Here is a 24,660-nt window from a genome sequence, read left to right on the forward strand (position 1 = left end):
ATCTGAGTGTATCTATTCTCCTTTCAGGTGTACCCAGGGCTGATGGTGACAGCAGGCCTTATACATTGGATTTTAAATATGCTTAACGTGACAGTCCATATAAGAGATGTATGTGTGTTCCTAGCACCAGTTTTTAGCGGCCTTACAGCTATTTCTACTTTCCTGCTCACCAGAGAACTGTGGAACCAGGGAGCAGGACTTTTGGCTGCCTGTTTTATTGCCATAGTTCCAGGTTACATATCTCGATCAGTAGCAGGATCATTTGACAATGAAGGCATAGCTATTTTTGCACTGCAGTTCACATACTATTTATGGGTAAGTATTTGATAAGTCTTCCACTTTGTGAGGGATTTTTGGTTCCTCTTCCAACCAAATAACTGATTTTTCTTAGGATCCAAATTGAATCCTTACATTTTCTTCCTCCCTGTCATCTTTTTCTCCCTCTCATCTCTCTTCCTCTTGGCTTGGGATCAGGCAAGTACTGAGAAGTCACGTGATCGGAACCACTTCATAATAATGCTCTTTAGTTTGTAATGTAAAACTATTATTCAATTGTACAGTATCCTCTAATAATATGGGATTTTTTTTTCTATTTTAATCTTTACTTAGAATTAACTGCAATTCCAGATTCATGCTGTGTTTGATGACGATAATAGAATCAACCGATCATTGTTACTTGGTAATACCTAAGACATGATAGCGCTTAGCTGTTCTTATGGAAGTCATTTAACGAGAGTGCATAGTGCAATAATATTTGCGTAAGTTTTGTAGAATTATGTATGGATCAGGTGTATTTTATAGATGACTTGAAATGAAGCTGTAAAGTTAGTTTTTCATTCCTGTTTTTGCACATCACAATTTCCACTGTCAGTTTTGGGCAAAATCATATTTCTGGCCCAGTTTATGGATCCCACTAAACTTTTAGTTATATATGAATGCTGTCATTAACCTTAAGTGAATTTTCCAAAATTACAGGATAGCTCTTAACGTCTATAATAGTAGAGTTGGGACTGATACTAGCCAGAGGAAGTCCACACTTAAAATCATAATGTGGTAATCGTAATACATTCGACAAAGTAGCACAGAGGTATTGCAGCTACTTTTCTGCCTCGGATGATGAAGCAGACAGTTGCATTGCATCCTGCCTTCTCATTAACTAGAGATGGGTATAAGCAACATGTCATATGTCAACTGAATTGCACTTGCAGTTTGGTTTTATGGGCATCAGAAGTGTATGAGTTCTTTTGACAGCTGTAAAAATGATTTAACATAATTTAGTTCTTCTGTCTTGGAGCGAAATTTTGTAGTGTTGTCCAGTATTTGTTTGTCACTCATAAATAACTGATTATTTTTAAAGGTCAAGTCAGTGAAAACTGGGTCAGTCTTTTGGACAATCTGCTGCTGTCTATCCTACTTTTACATGGTAAGCTTTTTATATATATTATAGCTAAGCTATGTGAGCAAGACTGACCTATTTCGTATGTCGCTAAAGCACAGCAGATATGAGATATTAATCTTTTGGGGCCATAATGTGAACTTGTTTATTTTATTAGCAAATACTTATTTATATCTTCTTAATCATATTTACTTTGAAACTTAAGTATTTAAATTTAAGCACACATAACTGCAACAATATTAAAAAATATTGTTTAAATATAATAGCTTTACTTGCAAATCTTCCATTATGAATAGAAACTGATTCAATGGAATTTATTCGGTCCAGGTGAATGAAGGTGGCATTTTGATATTGTTGTTTACATTATTATTATTGAAACATAATATTATTAATAATTTTTATATATGCAGCTGTATTTTTATAACTGAGAGCTACTTTCGGGGGTATAATCAAGCAATAGAATCAATCAGAACTAATGAATGAATTCAATTACTTATGCAGGAAGTCAGATTAAGTTATCATAAATTGCCTTTTCATTTTTCAGTCTGTGGGAAGGGAGGCTATTGCAGAGCTCTCCTTACAAGCTAATAGACACAAAACTAGTAGTAAAGTTGGGGAGATACTTCAAGTAGTAGAATTAGAGGGAAATTGGGCTTTTTCCCTCCCATATCTTCTGAAACCTTAGATTTGAAGAATTTTCCAATCCGAATGAAACAGAGACCTTTATTTTCCCTAATTCATGAACATTTTTTTTGTGTGTGTGGTCACGTGAACAATCAGGAGGAAAAATAGCCTCAAAATGAGTAATGGCAGGACAGTCAGGATAATTGCTTGGTATTAAGATCAAGATATTAAATACTGCTTTTCTACAACTAGGTAAGCAGATTTGCAAGAAAAAAGAACTTTTGAGTTGTTTTGCATGACTTAATTTTAAAATACAAGACTAATTCAGAGGTTGTCTGGATGCTGCCTAGAGTCCTCTAGCTTTTATGTTCAGTTTTTGGTTGTGTGGGATTTTTTTTTCCTTCTGTTCTAACAGCAAATATTAGCACTTTGTGCAAGTCACAAGAGGGCAACTATCTCCTGTTAAGAGTACATTTATTTCCTCCCCTCATTTCTCTTCCTTTTCTTCTGCAAAGTCATTAAATAAACAGCCACTTCAACACAGTATTGCCCTTTATATTACGTTACAGTGAAGAGATCCTGTATGTGCAGTACAGATATCAATGCAGTACAAAATCAGACAGACAAGATTTTGAGTTGTTATGTTTATATTTCTTATATGTTAGGCTGATCTGAGGGCACCCTTTGAAAGGGGTGGTGGTTTGTTGTATAATGTATTTGCTTTTGTGGTAGAATGTTGTTAACGTGCCCTTCTAGGCATTTTGCTTGGGTGAAGTTGTAGGACAGAATGTAATTGACTGATAAAAATCTTTGATATCTAAATCTTCTTGAAATACATGTCTAACTCACTGATGTGGTAATTTTACTCACAACATTGCATCCAAATGGAGCTTTTTTTTTTTTTTCCCTCCCTTGCATTCATGGTATTTTTAGCATTTATTTGACTTAAGTCAATTTGGCTTGGGATAGCTTTTCATTTATGAGGACAGTTGAAAATAAATGTAAACCCATACACTGAGTCAGCCCTCACAGGAGTAAAAGCATTTTTCCACTGCTATCTTTTTTTCCAGTCTATGAGGAAGCCTCCACTGTGTTTGCAAAGCTTAGAAATGAATCTTCAGTTCTTTTCTTTAAGTGCGTAGATTTGGTTTAATCTTCGTATAATTAAAGAATAGATGTTAATTGAAAATGCAGGTCTTTAGTCTGTATGAACTCTCGACTTCCTGCATCATTCAAACCTCTCCCTAAATATGACAATGTCCTATTTGCCCTTTTGTTCTCATCCTATTGTCTTATTTATCTTTACTGCATTTTGTCTTGATAAATAAAATTGCTTGTCTATACTGTGGTACTTCATTGTAGTGATTTGGCATTAGAATCATGATAAGCTACAATGATCTAGAAAATTTTCTAGAACTAGTAATTTTCTTTTCTGTGCGTTCCAGGTTGTCTGAATCAGTTTACCCCAGCTTTTTAAGCACTGAGCTTTTTTTAGGAGTAATACAAAAAAATAGTACCTTGTTTTGTCCTTATTTTCAAGTTTGCTTTAAAAAGCTGTAAGTCATTTGGGTGTTTTTTTTTTTTTTTTTTTTTGAATGCCAGGGTTTTAAAAATATATGTATGAATCTAAGCCTAAAAGTGTGATTAAAATAAACACATTTGTTAATGCATTCCAAAAATGAAGAACTAGGCTAGGCATGGCACATATGGGAGAAGTCTAGACTTAAATTTAACAAGTGAATATGTGTTAAAATATAGACTGCCTTGTCAACATTGGCCCTTCTAAATGCATTAAAAATTTAGATAACACATTGTGCTGGTAGCTCATTAAATCTTTATCTAAACTCACAATAAGTGATATATTGATAACATTGTGGTATTTCAATACGAAGTAAATCATACCAATACTTCAGGTGCTGCTGTTACTGGTTCACAATATCCACAGTATTACTGTACACCAAACTTCAGCACTGAGCCCCGTTTCCCTGTGTTTCTTTTCCACTGCTTTTGTTTCCTTCTGTGCACTGCAACCTGCCTTGGCCGCTCTCCCCCAGCAGTTCTGCTGCCGGAGGTATATCTTGCTCCCTTTCTCCTCCCTCTTGCTAGAGGTACTGTTCCCTGTCCTGCCTAGAAAGCACAAAGTGTAGTGCTAAATTTGTGTATTGTAGGAAAATCTTGGATCCCAGATGGGAGTCTGCTGCTACCTTGTGCTGCAGCCTCCACCATGGGAAAGTCCCAGGCAACACGTTCTTGTTTGCCACTGTGACCAGGATGAGAGAAAGGGAAAGTGTAAGAAAGATAGCTTTGAAAATCCACCGGCCTATTTCAAAGAACTTAATATTTTGGTAACACCATGTGTTTTGATTTTTTTTTCTTTTTAATCTTTTTTTGGTAACAAATGTTGAGGAAGATTACAGTGGTATTACTAGTATTTTTCACAGTTTATCTAGATGGGGTTTATGTTTTCTTGTTAGACTATCAACATGTATAAATCTAGTATTGACTATTCTAAGAATCTACAGGTATTTTTAGATCATATTTAAATGATCTGATAACCTATTACATTTCCTGTAGGTCTCTGCATGGGGTGGTTATGTTTTTATCATCAACCTTATTCCACTGCACGTGTTTGTTCTGTTGCTGATGCAGAGATACAGCAGGAGGGTCTACATTGGTAAGTGTTCTCCTTGAAATACGTTCTTCACTGAACAGTCATTGTCAAGTGCTAAATCATGATATACAAAAATAATTATACCTATGTTTTGCATTAGGTGGGAATGAAGTAATTCCGTATCAGGTTACATTTTATTAGTTTGACCACAGATGATAGTTGATTATTCTCTACAACATGAAAATAGGGAGATAAAAATTGTTCACATTTCTAAAACCTCAGGGTTATAGTTGTTAATTCATTTTCTCTTCTTTTTAGTGCACTGAGGTAAAAAGGAAATTACTAGATGGTTTGATATTTGTAGAAGCCTTTCAATATACTTATAAAATAGTTAAGTATATAATAATGCTTCATCTTCCTGCCTTTTGCCAGTATGTGAAATAATTGCTATTTTTAAAAAGATGTGCAGGGAAAATTGCACAAGCATTATAGCATATTGTGACATCTGAGAAAAGGCATAGGAAGTTTTAAACACTGTAATTGTGTTTATATAAGCAGGACTAAAAGCAGCTTAAGAGTCTGTCCAATCCACATAAACCCTAAAGATTTTATTGGGTTAGTGGAACAGTCTTCCTTCCAGTTTCAGGAAGATGTGAATGGTAATCTTAAGACAGTAGCTTTAATTGATTTGCCTGACATTTGAATACTCTGTCAACAGTTTACATAGACTTTACAAGTTAAATCAGTTGGCCATGGGGTGGGTGTGGGTGTATAAAATAACAAGCAATTTTGACATTCAAATATTTAGAAGTTAGAACATTTTTGGCTACCTTACAACAGATAGTTTGAGAACATCATATGGGTTAAATGTAAAATCTGTTTTATATTAGTAAATATATGTTTTAGGCTTTTTTTTAATTATTATTTTAAGCTTTTTGTTCCAGTGCCTGCCATAGAAATTACAATTTTTACACATCTGTTTAAACAATTATGCACTATAATATTTACTCAAGTTCATTATGGGAGTTTTTCATTTTTATTAACTGTGTGTGTGTATATATATATATATATATAAATATATATATTATATATATTGCTTCTTAGTTACGTATTTATGTAACTCAGAAACTGGAACTCTTTAAGTGCTGACCCTCTAATTTTTAATGATAATATTCGTTACATTCTTCATAAAAAAAAGAGGGGAGTAATTCATCTTGTTTTGCATTTCGAATTAGTATATTGAGCATTTTCCAATGTTTGAGTGAAGCATAAGAAGCAAGAGAAGCTAAAATCCATTATAAAATCCTAAAGGCACATAGTAACTAGGAATAAAAAAGAATAAGAATTCTTGCTTTTTCAGTTTTCAGCCTAATGAACTAGGCTTTGAAATTCTCTGGGGAAAATAATGTTGCTAGTTCAATAAAAATTAAAGGTTTTGTTACATATTTGTTTTGTAAATAGCTACAATATTTTGAGATGTTACTGTCCCTCATCTGTGAGGGAGCTGCAGTGCAGAGTTGTTGGAATTAAAATGTCTTTGCTGCTGAAGTGTTTCATTGCAGCTGCTGGCTTAGTTTAAACTTCCATGAGAAGCCTTACACACAGAGATGTCTACATCTTGCATCAATATGTGAAAGGTTTGTTTAACAGGATGTTTTTGTAAAATAGGTAAGAAACAAGTTAAAGCGTTTGTGGGAAGAAATAAAATTGTACTTCTCTTCTAGACTATTCAGATAAGAGGATGAGTTTACAAAACCTCACGAAAGTAAGGAGAATAAAGATATTTTCAGAGTGTCTGTGATGTGAATGTAGGAGTGTCTACATTCTCAAAATTATCAATGTGCAGTTAAAACTTCTTGTAACCTATTAACAGGTGACAATAGCTAGTAAAAAATGTATCCATAGTAGTTCTACTAAGGTGCGTGTTTTTGGTTTTTTTTTTTTGTTTGTTTTTTTTTTTTTTAAAAAAACTCTGGTTACTTAATTTTATTCTAAACTAGCATCATCTTATTTCTTGTAACTGTAGAACATTTTATCTACTATATTAGAAAATACATAGAAAAAATATTTAGAATGAAGATTTTTTTTTTAAAAAAAAAAAAAAGCAATGACTACATCATGGGCTATATTTTTCATGCATATAGTCATATACCAAAGGAAGATTTGTGGGACGTAATCTAATTTGCAGTGTAGTTTATAATCATTCAATGGGTAAAAAATTTCCAGAACATGAACTTTTTGTCAATGTTAAGATATTTTATGACTTGCAGGCAGATTAATACCTCAGGCAGGTAAATTCTGAGCTACTTGGTATCAATGGTGACTATGCTAATACATTTGAACATTTAAAATCAAGCTGGAGGAAGGGAGGAGAGATTATTAAGACTTGACAGTGGTCAGTATCTTTCATTCAGTTTTTACTGGGTTAATAAATAAGATCAACTAGCTTACAATTCCAGTGTATTAAAAGCATTTGCATAGGGAAAATAACCTAATTATTTGGATGCAGGAACTACTAATATTATTTTCTATTGTTGTACTGGTAGTTTTTTTATTATAGTTTATCATACATTTAAAAAGTAAGTGACTTTACATTTGGAAAGGTACCATACAGGTTTAAGTCATGATTATGCACTTAAGAGACTTAGTAATTTTCACCTGTATCAACTTGTAATTTTTTTTCTGTACAATTAAATTCTATATGCTTTTCAAAGTATTTGATAACAGAAGCACTTACGGATCTTCCAGAATTTAAAGCTTAATTTCAATAATGCATTTCTTCTGTGTTGTGTTTCATCATTTAAATAGTGTGCAGCCATGTATTTATCAATTTTTTGTCTTCCAAAGTTTCAGATGATTAGCACTTGCATTTCTGGTGGTTATAATGCATCACTTGAAAGCGTGTGATGAAGTATTTGCTGATGTTCTTTAGATAAGTTTCCCAGTAGGTTATTCTCATGTTTTTGCAGTACACAGCAGCTTAGATTATCAGCCTTTTTTAAAATGGCTTTATCTAGTAGGTTAGGTGGTGGTTGTTGTTGACCTAATTAAAGTTATAGTCATGAAAGTGGATTGCATGAAGCAAAATGCAATCCAATATACCAAGACTATACAAACAGAACATAAAGGAACATGGAAAGTTCGTGATGGTTTGTCATGGTGGTGTATCAAGTTCCTAGCAAAGCTTTATTGCTGTGTAAATTAGCACTTTTTTTTGATCTCAGGCCGGCAGATCTCATAGCCATTTGAAAGAGATGGATGGGATGCATTAAAAAGTGAGCTTAAGTAATTATTAAATAAAAAAATGATTGTAGGACCAGGCTTAAAAATGATGATTTACAATGGTCTCACTTTAACAAATGTGAAATGTGGTGATTAATGCCAATCACTAGAGTTCCACAGGATGGCAGTGTTGTAACACTTTCATCATACAGTGAATGATTTATGTTGTAGTGAATTCCTCAAATTGAATTTTATATAGCAAAAATATATTTCAGTGACATCAGAGGGAATAGATATGTAGCTAGGCCAGCTTCTGAAATACCAATGCTGCAAAGAATGCACCAGAAAAGAGAGCAAGTGGTAGGAACCATCACCAATCATTTTTGGTGAGGTTTGGCAAATCATAAAGTACCATAATTCCTGAGAGACACCACCCTGGTACTATGAAAACAGTTCTGGTGGTAAATGATGTCATCCCCAGACCTGTTCATATGGAACTTAGTAGAGGATTGTATGAGATCAGGAATCTCCTCGTAAAGTTGAGGCCATAGCAAAGACAGTGATCCATCATTTGTAGGAGTCTTAAAAAAAAAAAAATCTAGAAAGTGGATGGCTGTCACTGAATGACAAAAATGTCATTTGGACTTTACATTTGAAATAACCATCCAACTTAATTGGATTCATATCTGCTCAGAATTGATATTTCTTTTATCTGCCCACTTTCTCTGTCGTCTTTTTCCTCACCCTGGAATACCTAAAACTGAATAGCTTATGTAAATATTTATGTACTCTATTTCGATAGGATTTAAATCACACCTACATTTTCCAAGTAGGTAATAGATTCTCTTAGGTGTCTTGCTTCTCTGAGGTCCTGTCCCTTTAGTTTTTCCTCATATAGGAGCTGCTTTTGTCAGTTATGTGAGTTATCTGAGACCTCTGCTTTCTCTTTTCCCCTCACCAAGCAAGAAAGCAAAAGAGGAGGAGGAAATTATTTCCAAGATGGAGTGTCTTGGGTAGATGGTTTATATCCTTAAACTTAGGAGAAAAAAAAAATACAATTAGAAACAGCGAAACTTTGCTCCTTTCTCTAGAACTGGATGCAGTATGTATGTTTAAGCTAATCAAAGAAAGGATAAAGAAAAATAATTAGTATGGCCAAAACATTTAAAATGATACAGTTCTGTTGTGTCTCTGCAGTTTTGTGGGGTGGGGAAGAATGGACTCTAATAGGGAGCCAAGGCTTTCTGAAATGTATGTACTCATTTATTTTCTTTCCACCTTTCTGTTCTCTCCACACCTTTTTTAGCATATAGCACTTTCTACATTGTGGGTTTAATATTATCCATGCAGATACCTTTTGTGGGATTTCAGCCCATTAGGACAAGTGAACACATGGCAGCTGCAGGTAAGAAAATAAAATGTTTTTATTTTCAGAGGAGCTGTTTAGCACAAGAAAACCCCAAACCCTGGTGGCTTTGTTTCCTTTAGTAACAAACTGAAGTGTTAAAGCAAAAAAAAGCACTGAATATTTAGTATCATGGGGAAGTTTTCTTCAGAATTGACACATTATCCTTCTTTGTGCGAGCACAAAGTATGAAGCACTTCTGTCAAACTGGAGCAGTTACTCATTCTGACAAGCACTTATTTTACAAGTTGATGATCTCCACTGTTTTACAATTTAATGTTGCCTTCAAGCATTATACAATTGAAATATTAGATATTGATAAACACAGTTTTTACTGAGCAGTTTGTTTTTAGAGTTGATCTTCAAAGTTAGATATGAATGCCTTCACTCACTCTTCTAGAAATAAATTTTTAAATTACTGATTTTAATCTTTTTCGTATTTTCTTTTCTGTAAAGTAAATTAATTTTCAATAGTTGTTAGACATTCAGGCATCTTGATTTCTTGTCAGTGATAGTTTACATAAGTCAGATTTAGGATAGAGGTTAAGACTATATATTTTTTGTGTGATTATAGCTCAGTTTGTTAGACTCCTCCCATTTTTTATTATGAATTATCATTTATCAAGTTGTATTTGGGGCAGTTATTGGCATACCACTAAAATGTACCAGAGCAATATTGAAAAATTATTAGTTAAATGACAATTTTTTCAATATTCTGAATATAATGAAAAAAGTAAAGATTATTAAACGATAATTTGCAAATTCTGAAGAATTTTGTATGGATTTAATGCATAAAATTTGTGTCTTTCTCTGGAAGCGCATAGCTAGTAGATTGCACCTCAATTTCATTCTTAAATTGGAGAAGGAACATGAAATTGAGTTATCTCGTTCTTCTATCAGCTACCAGTGAATTTTTGCTTTTGAATGGACCTCGTCATTGGATTGATCTGGTTATATATGTTGAAATGCCCAAGATTTGCGTCTTAAACTCTTGAGCTGTTTTTTTAAGGGTGCAGGGTGCTTTATCCAGTGAATTCCACTATAACAGACAACTAAATTATACGAAGTTATTGAATCACTGGGATATTTTCATTAAATTTTGCTGTATTGTTCTGCAGCTTAATTCCCATAGGTTTATGAATTAGCTGCATTTTTTTTTTGTGTGTGTGTGTGTGTGTGTGTGTGTGGTGTGTTTTGTTTGAGTTCTCTCCTTGCAACTCATAACTTCAGCTAGCCAAGAGCTGTATTATACTTTTTTGCTAGATCTAGGTATGCTAACTTGTGTTTTTGTTGAAATGTAAGCAAACTATTCTCAGATGATCATCTCCCTCACCCCAGTTTAATTTTGAGGCAAAGAGTAGTGGGTGTTGGAGCTCATGATATTAAGCAAAGAATATTTTGGAAAGTAATTTCAGTCATTGGAAGGAAGGATCATCCCTATTAAGTGTGAAAGACTATTTGTTGGAAAGGATGGTTTTATACTGGTTTTCAGCCGTAAGAATATGCATTACATGTATTTTTCTAGTTCAATTACAGCTAAAGTATGTCAGTTGCTACAACAGCTAGTGCTGCTTTTGAGCATTTAAACAATAACTTCCCTCTTTCTTTAGGTGTTTTTGCACTGTTGCAGGCATATGCTTTTCTGCAGTATTTGAGAGACAGATTAACCAAGCAAGAATTTCAGACACTGTTCTTCTTGGGTGTGTCACTGGCTGCTGGTATTGTGTTCCTGAGTGTCATTTATTTAACATACACAGGTAAATAATCTCCAGTGTGAAACTAGTTTTTCTTCAGAGCAGCTAACCTAGGTGATTGACATTTGGCTTAGTCTAGAGTAGATGTTAGCAACCCCACAGCAAGGTTGTGTCCGTGTTACTTACTCTTTTCTGTGTATCTGAATTCACAGTGCTTGCTGTTGGTGGGCTGCAGGATTTTTTTCTAGGAAAATTTATCAATTGTCAGGAAATGTTAGCAGTCTTCCCATAGTTTCTCTGATCAAACAGAAGGATAATGAATGCCCATTGGTAATGAGCTTCAGCATGAATAAAAGCAGATACTGGGTTCTAATTTTTATGAAAACTTAAGCTAGCTGAATGCAAGATGCTACAAAACTCAGGCAAAGCTTTATGGGTGCTGGAGGAATTAAGTTTTTTAAATTGGCTGAAGAGCACAGATAAAATTTATGTCAAGATAAAGTACATCTATAATTAAAGAATGAGAGATGACAAATGTTTTTAAATTCTGTCATTACTGAAAACAAATGGGGATACATGCAAATATATTTTGCATAGATAACTCCATAGCATCATTGCAGTATTTTGAGCTTGTCTATGATCCACATAATGATCATTAGATTAGAATGAGGAACATAACTATGGACAGTCTATTATGAAGATGAGCATAACCTTTATTATTAATAGCACTGATACACAGTGATCTTCAAACTATAAAGTTACTTGTTTTCTGAAATAGTTGAACCTGATTTCTCTGTGACTAGAATTCATCTATGTCCATCAGGTCTACTTTACAGCCTCCAGTCTTTGAGGCACTTTGTCCAAGCTTACAAAAACAAGATTGTCCTTGGTCTGTTGCAGTCTCCGGATGCTTCATTAACTACTTCTGGCTCTGACATACTTTCTCTGGCTCTATATACTTCCTTCTGCTCATCAAGAAAAAGCTATCTTATATTCCTATTTAAATGTTACCCATACCAAAATGGAATTCTGTTTAGTATAAATTATGTGATCTTAATATTATAAATCATTTACAGTGCCTTTTGTCAGTTTTATTAAAAAAAAAAAAATCCTGGGACTTAACTTTTTTATTTTAACTCACTGCTTTCTTGTTTGCTTCTAGTGTAGATTTTTTTTCTATCAGTTGTTTAACAATTTGTTCCGTAGGTGTTTTAATTATCATTCTGTATTCTCCAAAAGAATACTTAGCATCTTCATTTGTCATAGTCTTCTAAAACTTAATGGTTTACGATTTGCTTTTCAGTACTTACAAACAGATTCTGCTAACGTACAGTAAAAATTCTCAGACTGGCATACCATCATAAAACTTGTCTTTTCATCTCAATGTCAGGCAAAATTTGCCTTGATTGCAGTTGATTTTTTGAAATATTCGCTAATATGTAGGCTTCTGATCCTAATTTTAAAAGAGCTTTATTAAAAGCTGCATTTTTTTCGAAAGGTTGGAAGCGAAACTGGGTAAATTGTAATTTCATTAATGTGTGGTAAAAGAAATATCCACATTTGCCCACAGGAAGTGTAGGTATATTACCATAAAAAAGATGATACTGTTGGGGAAAAACACATCTTTGTGGATGCTGTTTTCTACTGTCAAAGAGTCATAATAACACTTCCTAGAAGGGACCTGTGGAGGTGCCCTAGGTTCTCCCCAAAACTATATGTTGTCAGCCAAGGTTTTGTCTAACTAAAGGTTGAAAACATTTGAGGGTGGGTGTCCTTGGTTCTGGGCCACCTTATTTCAGTGATGCATTGCTCTCTTGGTGAGGAAGTTTTTCCTAATTTTCGGACAGAACCTCCCAACCAACAGTTTGTGGCCATTGCCCCTGTTACATCATATCTCTACTGAAAAGAGTTTGGCTCTACTACCTTTCTAAACGCCTTTTAAACAGTTCTAGATTGCTACTAGATCACCACTTAAATACTGCCTCTTCACCAGACAAAAAACACAGTTCCCTTGCCTTTTTCTTTGTATACCATGTAATCTAAGTTCTTGTTCATCTCTCTCTTCTTAATAACCATCTTGCCCCAGGGTGCCCCCAGCCAGATCCTGCATTCCAGGTGCAGCCTTGTCAGCACTTGGAGGAGGTTATGTTGTGGGTTGAAGTCCTGCCATGAGGCATGCCAGACACTCTCCTTAATTTTGCCATATTCGTCGTATTGACATCTGGGATATTTCACTTCCTAGCCATCAACTGAATGCCAGGCTGCTGAGTACTATTTTGATCCTGTCAGTCCAGCCAATTTTCAAACCATCTAACAGTCTGTTCCTTCTGCTCATTCATTTTACAAATAAGAAAGTAGAAAATGATTCAAAAGCATTATTAAAGTCAAGGTATATTACATCCACTGGTCTCTCCTCCTCCACATAGCCAGTCAGTTCATCATAGAATACAGTCAGATTGGTCAAGCATGATTTGCTCTTGGTAAATCTCTGCTTACTATCCCTGATTTCCTTCTCATTCCTCACATCTTTGGAAATAGATTTCAGGAGGTTGTGCTCTGTGATCTTCCCAGGGACCCAAGCTACTGGCATGTAGCTCCATGGATATTCTCTTGCCTTTCATAAAGATGCAACATAGCCATTTTCTAGGCAGCAGGGCCCTCCCTCTTCAAAATAAAGATATGGATAGTCATCACACCAGCCAACTCTTTCAGCATCCTCTGGCAAATCCCATCTGTCCTCATGTTTTAGATATCTCCAGTTTCTTCTTTAAGAAACCCATAACCTGTTGTTCCCCATCTGTTGACAGCTCTTTCTCCTTATTGTACAACCAGCATTTTGGAAGCAAGGTTTACCTCTAATGGCTGAAGGAAAAAAAAATCTTGTCATATCATAAATTATGAACTAAAATATGAACCAAAATTTTTAAATATCTGAACAAGATACTAAACTAATGTTCAGTCAGTTGATACTAAGTTTAAATCTCAAACAGAGGGAAGACTTAACGCTTCATGCACAAAGCCCTCTTAGATAATAACAGGATCTAATTTTTTCATGTTTCAGCTTGTCTGTAGATGTATGTAGAAGAAGCTGAAACAGTAGCCAGGAAAGCAGAAATAAAACTTAAGAATCTTACTAGATTTTCTGTCTTTCATTTTGTAATGATATATATTTTTTTTCTGTCCTGCTGAGGCTTTGTTTAAAAAGGACACGTAAAGCTTATTAGTATGTCTAGCAGCAGTTTTTGTATTCTTTGTCACAAATAAATACATCAGTAAAGAAACAGTATGAAACAAGTGTTTTATTGAGCATCAACATCTTGAGCAAAAAAAAATCATTCCCAGCTTCTGGCTCAGGCATTTAAAAAGGATTGATTTCTTATCAGATCAACTATGTTTTATTTTTGTTACATTTCTTTACAGAGTATAGATTGCTATCCATCATATTCCTTGGGAAACATTTTAATTTTTGTCACTTTTTTTTTTTTTTTTGAGGGATGTATGTATTTGATATTGAACTGGTACAGTGAGGCCCTGTAAGACTATGTTCTTATAAAACTAGATTCGTGGTTGGTATACTGCCTAGCATGGTAGATCTAGTTCACATATACCCCAAAATCTAATGAAACTTTTTCTGCTTCTGTGTTACCAAGTCACCAGGGTATTTATTTGGTGTCAAAATTTCCAAGATTTTCTCTGTCTCTTTCAGGTTATATTGCTCCTTGGAGTGGCAGATTTTATTCATTATGGGACACTGGGTAAGTAGAGATAAAGGATATAAGCATTAGCTATCAAGAGCATTCTACTGAAAACTAGTACGTGCTCCTTTGTTGTCATTCTCAAAACCTTTGTTCCTGTTAAGGAAAATGTAGTGAGTTTCAATCAGTTGTCTGAAAAGAGCATTTGTAGCAGCAGTTTCAAGATTTTTGCAACCACTCTATCTTTGTCAGTAATTTGTCTATTAAATTTCTTGTGTTCTTTGGAGATCTTAGAACATGTAATGGTATATTCTCCTATGTGAAACTGTAATGCTTCTTAGCATAAAATAACTAAAAGTTGCATCAACACTTAAGGACAGATTTTAAAATGACTAGGAGCCTTGAACTTAGCTGTTTTTCATTGTGCAACATCTTACAAAATTGCAAAGTTGTTCCACGTATGTTCCTGCATGTTGCTTGTTTGTTATGTTTATACATCTGTTTTGTGTATACAGGTATCTTCTCTAAACAACTCTGATTCATTCATGTGTGTGGCTGTGGGTGGGTGTTTCTTTTTTCCTGTGGATTTTTTTTAATTAACCTTTAAAAATTTAGTGTTGGCTTCTTTAACCACTTAAGTAATGGAATAATCTGAATAAAACTATAGAGAGAGACGTACAGATATTTTGTAGGTAAATATTTTTTCAGGTAGATTTCAACTGATAGATTTTAAGATTAAAACCAAGGATAAGGAGACCTTCCCACCTCACTGTGTCTTTCTCACACTCCAAAGTCCAACTCACGCGGAATTCTGTACCAAACTTTGTGATAAATGCAGTAGAATAGATGTCAGTAACAGAAGCCTCATTTTTATTTGAAGAACATACAATTGTTCTTCTTTGCCTGCAAATGAAATGGTCTATATTTGCATTTAGATATATGCACAAAGCATCAAACTTTTGAGGGCTTGTCTACATTAGAAAATCATTTTGCGTTAAAACATGTTAATACAGTTTTGAATGAGACCTAGATCTCATTGAAGAAAAGGACATATGTTCAATACCTCATTTGATGGTCAGTTATCACCCCCAGATTAGGTCTGTATGTATAGCTGTCTTTTAATAGAGAACGTGTTTTTGTCCTTGTCCGCATTGAGTGTTTGACATGTTGCTTGGTTAACATGTATTTCAAAGTGTAGACAAGGCCTGATTTTTCAGTATCTGAAAGAAACAGGGGGCAACAGTTACTGGCCTGGTAGTTAGTACTTCAACTTTTTGTAATAAGAAAAGGAAAATATTTCTATATAGGGGAGAGCTTTTCAGATTCAACATTGAAAACTTGAGGAGACTTACTCTTAAGGATTGCTATCACTCCAAAATGCTTCCATAGTTGCATGTTTTCATTTGGGTGGATTTGGCTTGGTTGTTAGCCATAATAGAACAAAACATCTGTAATTTCCATTCTTTCACTTGTTATGAAAATAAGTCTTTATATTGGTATTTTAAAATAACTCTGTACACCAAATACTTCTTAAATACAGTAGCACGTGGGGACTCTTTTTGGTATAAGTTTCATCAGTTTCATTTCAAATGCTGAATAAAGCATTAACACTTTTAAATACTTCCTTTTAAAAGAATTTCAGAATTCCTAATGTTTACAAGTTTTAATAATTTCATCCTTTCAAAATAATTTGAACTGAATTTTTTTTAAAAAAGGTATGCGAAAATTCACATCCCGATCATTGCCTCTGTGTCTGAGCATCAGCCTACAACATGGGTTTCCTTCTTTTTTGATCTGCATATTCTCGTGTGTACTTTCCCAGCAGGGCTGTGGTTCTGTATCAAAAACATCAATGATGAAAGAGTCTTTGGTAAGAGAAAATATTTTTAAATTTTTTGAAAAATCTTGTCTTCAACTCAATTCTATTTTGTTTTGTTTGCTCAAAGCTAGTATATGGCTTGTATTTAAAAAGAAGTGTAAATGATGTGTTTAAAGACAAATTTTTTTAAAGTTCTCTGCACTAAGCAGTAATTAAAGCAGCTTATAAATGTCCAGTTCATACAGGGATTGATAGAATGGTAAGAATATCTTTTCTAAGAAATGGGATCAAAATACTTGTGAGCGTGGTTGTGCTGTGTGCCTGGCATGCCGTGGTCTGCCACGTGCTGATCTCGCAAGCCGGGCTCAGGCGTCCAATGTCCGGTGAACAGCTTGGGGCACCTGCGAAGGGCGATGCCCAGGCACCTGATTCTTTCTCAGGTCTCTGGCACTCGTTCAGGCACATAGGGTGATGCAGAATCACCTTTCTCTTTCAAGATTTTCTGCTGTTCCTGTGAACTGAATCTTGTCATGGAACAAGTGCCAGATAAGGCATAAGTCTAATTTTGGAGTTTTGGTGTGGGGTCTCCCTGGGCCAGTGGCGACAAATTGTTATTTGTATGAAGCTGTATCATGTAAAGCACACTTAAATGAGGCTTCTAAAGATATAATTTGGCGTTATAGCCAAATGGGATGAAGATCACTCCAAGCCATATGTGCTCTTAGTTTTGGGCTTTTACAGGGACAGGAGCCCAGGTCTATGGCTGCCTCATAGGATTCCCCTATGGCTGCTCCGTAGGATTACTCTGTGGGCAGTGAGAACATTTACAGTGTTAAATCCTCTGATGTGGAATGTCTTATTCTCTGTGGCGTGCAATGGGTCCTGGTAAAGACCAGGACTAGGGCCAGGGATCTTATGGCCTCCTATTGCTGCATCATCCATATAAGTCAGCACAGAGAGACCTATGAGTGAGAATGGAGAGCCAGACTACTTAACTGTAAAGTGGAAAATAATTACGTAATGTAATCTAATAAATCAGTGAAATATGATGACTTCCATGGCAAATCTTTCACAAAAAATGTATTATTAAACTGTAGTAAGCTAACAATAACCACTGTACTTGAAGAATAGATTTTTCTTAACTAATGCATATAGGACTTTTCTTCTAAGAAAAATATTCTTAATGTTCTCACTATTCTGAAAATCTGATTTTATAATTTGAGAGAGTGGAGATTACATGGTCCAGGAAAGCCTGTTCCAGGATAGGGCTAGCAAAATCGTATTATTTGTCTGTATGAAATTATAATGTAGACAAGCCCCCAATTTGTTCACAAGTATCTCTAACTTAAATTATAATTTGGTATTTATATGAAATTCTAACTCTTTTGCTTTCTCAGTTTTAATAACTTGTTTGGTCTAGGGCTTTTTGGTCATTTTAATCAAATGAAACTATGTATTTTTAGTGTGGCATTAAATGTCATTAATAACATTTCTTCTGACAGATTATTAATGAATATCAAAATGAGGGTGTAGTATTGTTAACAATTATCAAGGTGAGTTTCTGGAAAGCTTTGATGCTTAAAAGGGATATATATTGATGCACTATATCTCTGTAAATTGAAAAGCAATTAAATAAAAATCCCTACTCAAATCTTTGTACAAAGACATGTTCAGTCCACTTGCAGAAATAGTTCTATGGTGAGCATATACGTGTGCATTCAGATTATTATTTTTTAAATGTCATCAGCACATTTGTTTCTCTGCAGTTGCTCTGTATGCAATCAGTGCCGTTTACTTTGCTGGTGTGATGGTTCGTCTGATGCTCACTTTGACTCCAGTGGTCTGTATGCTGTCTGCAATTGCTTTCTCCAATGTCTTTGAGCACTATTTGGGTGATGATATGAAGAGGGAAAATCCACCAATAGAAGACAGCAGTGATGAAGATGACAAAAGAAACCCAGGCAACCTGTATGATAAGGTGAGAGGAGAGAGCAAAAGTTGGCTTCTGCCTGTGCTGGTTTGACGGATTCCAAACATTGGCATATATACATATATATTTTACACATTGGCATACATACATATATATATATATGTGTGTGTGTGTGTGTATATATATGTATGTGTGTATATATATATATATATATGTATATAAGTGTTAGTATGGATGGAGTTCCTTCTTGCTGACCAAGGAGAAGCCTTTAACCTAAGAGTCAACAATGCTGACCATGGTTTCCAAAGATAGCACACAGCTGCTTGTTCTCCTTAACTAGTTTTAGCAGTTCTGTGTCACTGAATGTTGCCCCTTTTGGCCTATTGTGTTTCCTCTGAGACACTGTGAAATTAAAAGATGATATATTTTATGGAAAGGTTTTCTATATATAAACTTATCTACTCTTTTCTTCCCGGAGATGATGATGATATTGGTTGGAGCCTGGTGATACATTAGGTTCAGACTTTCCCATTTTCCTAGCAGTAGGTATTTGTATCTTCTCTCCCTTTATTTGTTATAAAAGGGTATATCGCCCTGAGCCAGATGAAGTGTGTCATGCGTCAACCCTTGTATCATAGTTGTCATCTTCTGAATGAGGCTTTCTGTGAAGAATCCATTTTTCACAAGTTGCTGGATTACTGAAATTTTTGTGCATGCCTAGTTAATTTACACTAAAAAATTGTCTAGGTTTTTCTGTATTCCATAACATTTATGGGATGTGTATGGTGAAGAAAAAGCCATGAGTTCCATTGTCAAGGGTGGAGAATTAATCAGATAAAAGTTGCAAAGTTGCCCTAATGGATGTATTTGTGTTTGTTTAGGCAGGCAAAGTGAGAAAACATGTATCTGAACAGGAAAAAACAGAAGAAGGACTAGGTCCCAATATCAAGAGCATTGTTACTATGCTGATGCTGATGCTGTTGATGATGTTTGCTGTCCACTGTACCTGGGTAACTAGCAATGCATACTCCAGCCCTAGTGTTGTTCTCGCTTCCTATAACCATGATGGGTAAGTAAGGTCTGCAGGTTTGAAAATAATATCTTAAGGGCAAAAACAACTTCCAGTTCCTTGGCATTAGTGATTTACTTTGCCTTCTTTTAATCACTTTTAACTATATTTAGGCACAATTGTTAATGAAAAGTTTTCAATATTTTACTCTTTGGGGTAGAATGGGAGAACAAAAACAAAAAAACCCAAGCAAACAACAAAAACTTCAATAAAATGTTTTATGTAAATTCATTAAAATAATTATATGCAAAGTTGTTAAAGATGAGAAAAAAATTTTTTAGTGTTTAAGAGTCAGTTGAAAAAACTTGTTTATGAATGTGAATATATATTTAACTAGGAATGGATTTAATCATATCTATAAAATAATTCAGTTTCTGGCCATCCAGCTCTCAGTGGGCTCAATTTTGAGTTCATGTGGGTGACTGAATTCCTCTAATGGAGTTGAAGGTATTGGAAGGTCTTGAGAACGCAGATTCAGTGTGATGCAGCTAATTTGTTGCCAATGTTAGTATTAATATGAATAAAGTAAACTCTGTTTTTCAGTACTCGGAATATTCTAGACGACTTCAGAGAAGCCTATTACTGGCTGAGACAAAATACGGATGAACATGCCAGAGTAATGTCTTGGTGGGACTACGGCTACCAGATAGCAGGAATGGCTAATCGGACAACCTTAGTTGATAACAATACTTGGAACAACAGTCACATAGCTCTGGTAAGGATGATAATATCCTATGAGGTAAAAAAACATCAACATGTTTACATTTCAATTGAGTATGAAGTTGTATAAATATTATAATATTAGGAAAAATTACATAGAGTGGGAAACACAGATGAAAGGATCAGATTTTTGGCATTTATTAGAACTTCAGTATAAAAGATGGCTTTGGGAGCTGGAGGGAGTCACCTTTGCTTTTGGAGTTTGTTTTGCTTATCTTAAGTCTCTAAAAATTCACTACCACTTTGGTTTCACTTTTTTTTTTTTTTTTTTTTTGTGAGGGGATAGACAGCATGTAGTAGTATAACCATTTTCCCAGTGATTAGCTCTGTGAAAGTTTACCTAATGCTACTTTACTGGCTGTATTCAAATACGATTCAGTTCATCAGTCCCTTTAACAGATTTTGAATGGCGCTCTAGAAACTGATTACGCGAAATGAATTTTCAGGCATCCTGGAAAGAATAGTAGTGGAACAGCATTAAGTCAGGAGCACTGCTATCTCCGAGTTTGCAGTTAGACTAAGCATCTGTATTTCTTCCACTTCCGAAGCACATGTTCGAAGAGAGGGCTGTTAGCATGGCCCGTGGTTACAGGGGGGCCATCCTGAGCAACTTAAACTTTTTAAAAAGAAAAAGTGCTCCTAACTGTAGTTGGGCTGAAATCTTATTAGGTGCTGTGTAATGAGAGCCAATCATCACTTAATAGCTGTGTTTTGGCTTTTTTTCCTTTTCTTTTCTTTTCTTTTTTTTTTTTTTTTTTCTTTTCCGGGGAGCCTCTGCTACAAGGGCAGAATAGGGGAAGAACTTGAGGAGTCTAGTAGCATAGTTTCTTGTCTTGCATTAGTACCTAGTACAACAGATGGACCAAATTTGCAGAAAAGCAATGTTCAGAATTAACTAATTAATGAAGCTGGTCTTTGAGCATATAAAGTCCTGTGGAAAAACATATGTATTCTGTGGGGGGAAGTAATATGTACAAGATTTATATAAGCTTTTGGTAAGAGTAGGAAACAAGCACCAGTCACAAAGAAAGCATGGGAAGTTGCACTGCTGGTACTAGTATTAGTCAAGAAGCCTTCCCATCTGCTAAGACACTTTTCTTAGTATGTTTTAAGAGACCTGTCAGACTTGAATCTCCATCTATGTTCTCAATTTTCTACAAGTAGTAGTATTTCTTATAATGAAGATCCCTGCAGGAGAGGAACATTGGGTTAACCTGATGTTCATATGGAACAGTCAACTGTAATTCATAAGCCCAACAATCTTGAACATTGCGGAAGTTAACAAAGATGGTGTTTTAATAAAGAAAGTTCTCCAGCGTGACTGCTGGCTCTGTTGGCTTCCTCTGTACGGAATATTTGTTCAGAAATGGAGGTCTAAGCAATAAATGTATTTTGTAGCAAGTATTTGAACTTATCTTGGGTGCACGCCTCAAGCAAATCTGCCAGATGACTTCTTCCTGCACAGAAATGGAAATCCATTGAGTAACTTCGCGTTGGTTCGGGTAATGGCCGAGAAACTGAAGTTACCAGTCTTTTTTGACAGACTGCGGTTTAAGCTTAGCATTTCCTAATGAAGTTCTTGACTTAACTAAGTGGTACCAATTTGAATGTAACAGTAGCTGTATTGTAGTTGCACCCCTTTACTACAAAGTTATGTTACTATCCTTTAAGTGCAGGAGCCTCAATGGGAAATAAAATTACTGAACTGTTGCTGTATGTTTTGGAAAATAGGCAGTATGGAAGAGGTTTTGGATACAGCCTTAGAAAGGGTGGGGTTTTGTTTGGGTTTTTCTTTTTGAGTTTTTTGTTTGTTATTTGTGGCCAAAATAGTTACATTTTAATTATATGATGCTGCAGTTCTGGCACTTTCACTGTATAAACTTTCCATGAGCTCAACACTGAGGATGCCTGCATGCTACAGAGTACTGGACATGGCTGCTTCATTAGTGAAGGACAGAGCTCAGGAAAAAACCCAAGCAATTACTAGTATTTCAAATAACTTATTCACTTTAGGCTTTATCTAAACCTTTAAGTACTGTATCTGGTGCACTAACTTACTGGCAATACAGCTGTGATTTGAAAAATCTGTGGGTGCATCGAAAAGAAAACCATAATGCTATATCTTATACTCAAAACCTCACTTCAGCAGGCCCTGCTTGCCTTACAGAGGATAAAATAACCAGGAGAAAACTGATATTTCAGTTTAGGTTGGGTTTTTGAGTTTCTAAATAGATACAATGGGCTTTCTTTATCTAGAAATAAAGTATGGGCTTTGGTTGGTTAAGTATATATTTTTGGACTTTGGTCTTCCAGATTGCTGATCTGAGGATCTGTCCTGTAGCAGCTATACAGATACTTAAATATGTTTGCTATGATACAGGTGGGAAAGGCAATGTCATCAAACGAGTCAGCAGCATATGAGATCATGAGGAGTCTGGATGTGGATTATGTTTTGATTATTTTTGGCGGTGTGATTGGCTACTCTGGTGATGATATCAATAAGTTCTTGTGGATGGTGAGAATAGCAGAGGGAGAACATCCCAAAGACATTCGGGTAAGTTGACAGTGTAACTGGAATGGCTTTGGCTTAATACATTTTCTTTTATGTATGTCTCAGTACTTAAAAAAAAAAAAAAAAAAAAAAAAAAAAAAAAAAAAACACACACTTTATTTACATTGCTTTTCTGGTGGTGCTTATCACAGTAGAGGGAAATCTGTACTACATACTGCAATTTTATTTGAAAATTTTGTTATGGGTTGTTTTCCTAGAACAGTAGGAGTGCAGAGACCTGTAGCCCAGTTTCTTTCAGTATTTATGATTTTGAAAGTTCAGTAACCTCCAAAGCTTTTCACTTATTTGCATGATACTAAAAGTACAGGATATCTTCTGTAATTCTTGTGCGTCTTACTACGCACCTTCATACTTAAAAAAAAAAAAAAAAAAAGTTCAGAATGTTTAAATTCTGTTCTTCAAACATTGTAATAGTAGGATACAAGTTAAAGTGTGAATATTTACTTATGTAGAATTTAAGTTATTCAAATATTTCAGAGATTACAGAAACCTGTAGTGATATTTGCTTAAGCCTAACAAAAACTTCTAGATATTGAGCACAGGCTTAAGGGAGTAGCCTACGTGGGTGATCAGTTTCATCTTGTGCCAGAAGATGAAAATAGCAGGAAATTTTTCTTTAGACACTGTGCACACATGAAGTTTACGGTAACATTACAAACCTAGTATGTTCACAATGCAATGTTTTTCACCTTTTAAAGAATAATTTTGGTAGATGACAAACTAACATTTTTTCTTGCATATTGAGATTAGTTTTCCAGTAACTGTTTATTGTAAAGTGACAAAACTTATACCAGGATAATAAAATGGGTTTAGAAAGACTGTTCTATTGTGTTTTGCATTATAAGCAGGTGGTTTTACTTTGCCTTTAATGAGGCAACTTTTTTTTGTTTCAGGCTAGCTTGAATCTATTTTTAAATTGTAAAAGTCAGTTTAGATACTAGAGAAAGGCTGGGGGGGGTTGTGGAGAAAGGAATGAGGAATTAATTTGAAGAGGGATTACTTTATATTGACATTTTGTTTCTTTTTCATTTTCAAAGGAAAGTGATTACTTTACTCCTCAGGGAGAATTCCGGGTAGACAAAGCAGGTTCTCCAACTTTGCTGAACTGCCTCATGTATAAAATGTCATATTACAGATTTGGAGAGATGCAGGTTAGTGGTTAAAATTCTACTGAATCTCAGCTAAAAATGTAAGAAAAACAAATGCTATTTTCATGCATTTTCCATCTTTCAATTGAGCATTTATATGAGCAGAATGAAAGGTAAGAGACTAGCATAGTCTTCTGACAACCTTTAGACAAAAGCACTTGTGCTGCCAACCTAGATGTGCACTTTGCTTTTTGCTGTCCTTCACATTGCTTCAGACAAGCCACTTAATTCCATTATGCAGTGCACTTGCAGGTTGTGGGAGGGTTTATGCTTGTTTTTTGTAATAGCAACAGACAAATGGGAATGTACAATTGGCTTTATTTAATATATGTCAGGAACTGATTTCTGGCCAAGTCACATCAGTGTATTAAACAACACTACGCTATATAGTAAGAGCGTAATTCTCAGTTGTCAATCCCCTCTGGAGTCATCAAGCACACATGTATGTGCCTAAATCTGCTGTTTGCTTTTTCCGTTCCTGTTTTTCCCCTCAAAGGGGCCTTCATTCTGATACGTTAGTACAAGATTCATTTATTTGACTAAAACTTTGAGTCTGATGAATCTTATACTACTTAACACAGGAGTGGAATTTAACTGTTAAACATAAGATGAGCTATCAGACCCCTATGGAAAAACGTGGAAGTGCAAACTATTTCAGTGTAAGAGAGAGTGGAGAGTACAGGTGAGCAGCTATGCTAAAAAGCCACCGCAACTGCTCTGCCTCAAACTTTCACTTGAATAGCTTTACTTCTGAA

The 24,660-nt window shown here is 35.0% G+C and overlaps 1 protein-coding gene across 2 annotated transcripts in view; it reads left to right on the top strand.

Moving 5' to 3' along the window:
* Positions 1-24,660, top strand: part of STT3B (STT3 oligosaccharyltransferase complex catalytic subunit B) — a 51,119-nt gene that overhangs the window by 22,297 nt on the left and 4,162 nt on the right. For both annotated transcript variants that reach the window (XM_062569362.1, XM_062569363.1), the window contains 12 exons: positions 28-315; positions 1,358-1,423; positions 4,595-4,694; positions 9,160-9,258; positions 10,869-11,015; positions 14,659-14,707; positions 16,363-16,517; positions 18,233-18,444; positions 19,278-19,465; positions 20,009-20,180; positions 22,566-22,739; positions 23,795-23,908. In XM_062569362.1, the coding sequence (XP_062425346.1) occupies positions 28-315; positions 1,358-1,423; positions 4,595-4,694; positions 9,160-9,258; positions 10,869-11,015; positions 14,659-14,707; positions 16,363-16,517; positions 18,233-18,444; positions 19,278-19,465; positions 20,009-20,180; positions 22,566-22,739; positions 23,795-23,908 (1,764 nt within the window). The remainder of the gene's footprint in view (positions 1-27; positions 316-1,357; positions 1,424-4,594; positions 4,695-9,159; positions 9,259-10,868; positions 11,016-14,658; positions 14,708-16,362; positions 16,518-18,232; positions 18,445-19,277; positions 19,466-20,008; positions 20,181-22,565; positions 22,740-23,794; positions 23,909-24,660) is intronic.

The sequence above is a fragment of the Rhea pennata genome, chromosome 2 (assembly GCF_028389875.1).
Source record: "Rhea pennata isolate bPtePen1 chromosome 2, bPtePen1.pri, whole genome shotgun sequence".
In the NCBI taxonomy this organism is placed as follows: domain Eukaryota; kingdom Metazoa; phylum Chordata; class Aves; order Rheiformes; family Rheidae; genus Rhea; species Rhea pennata.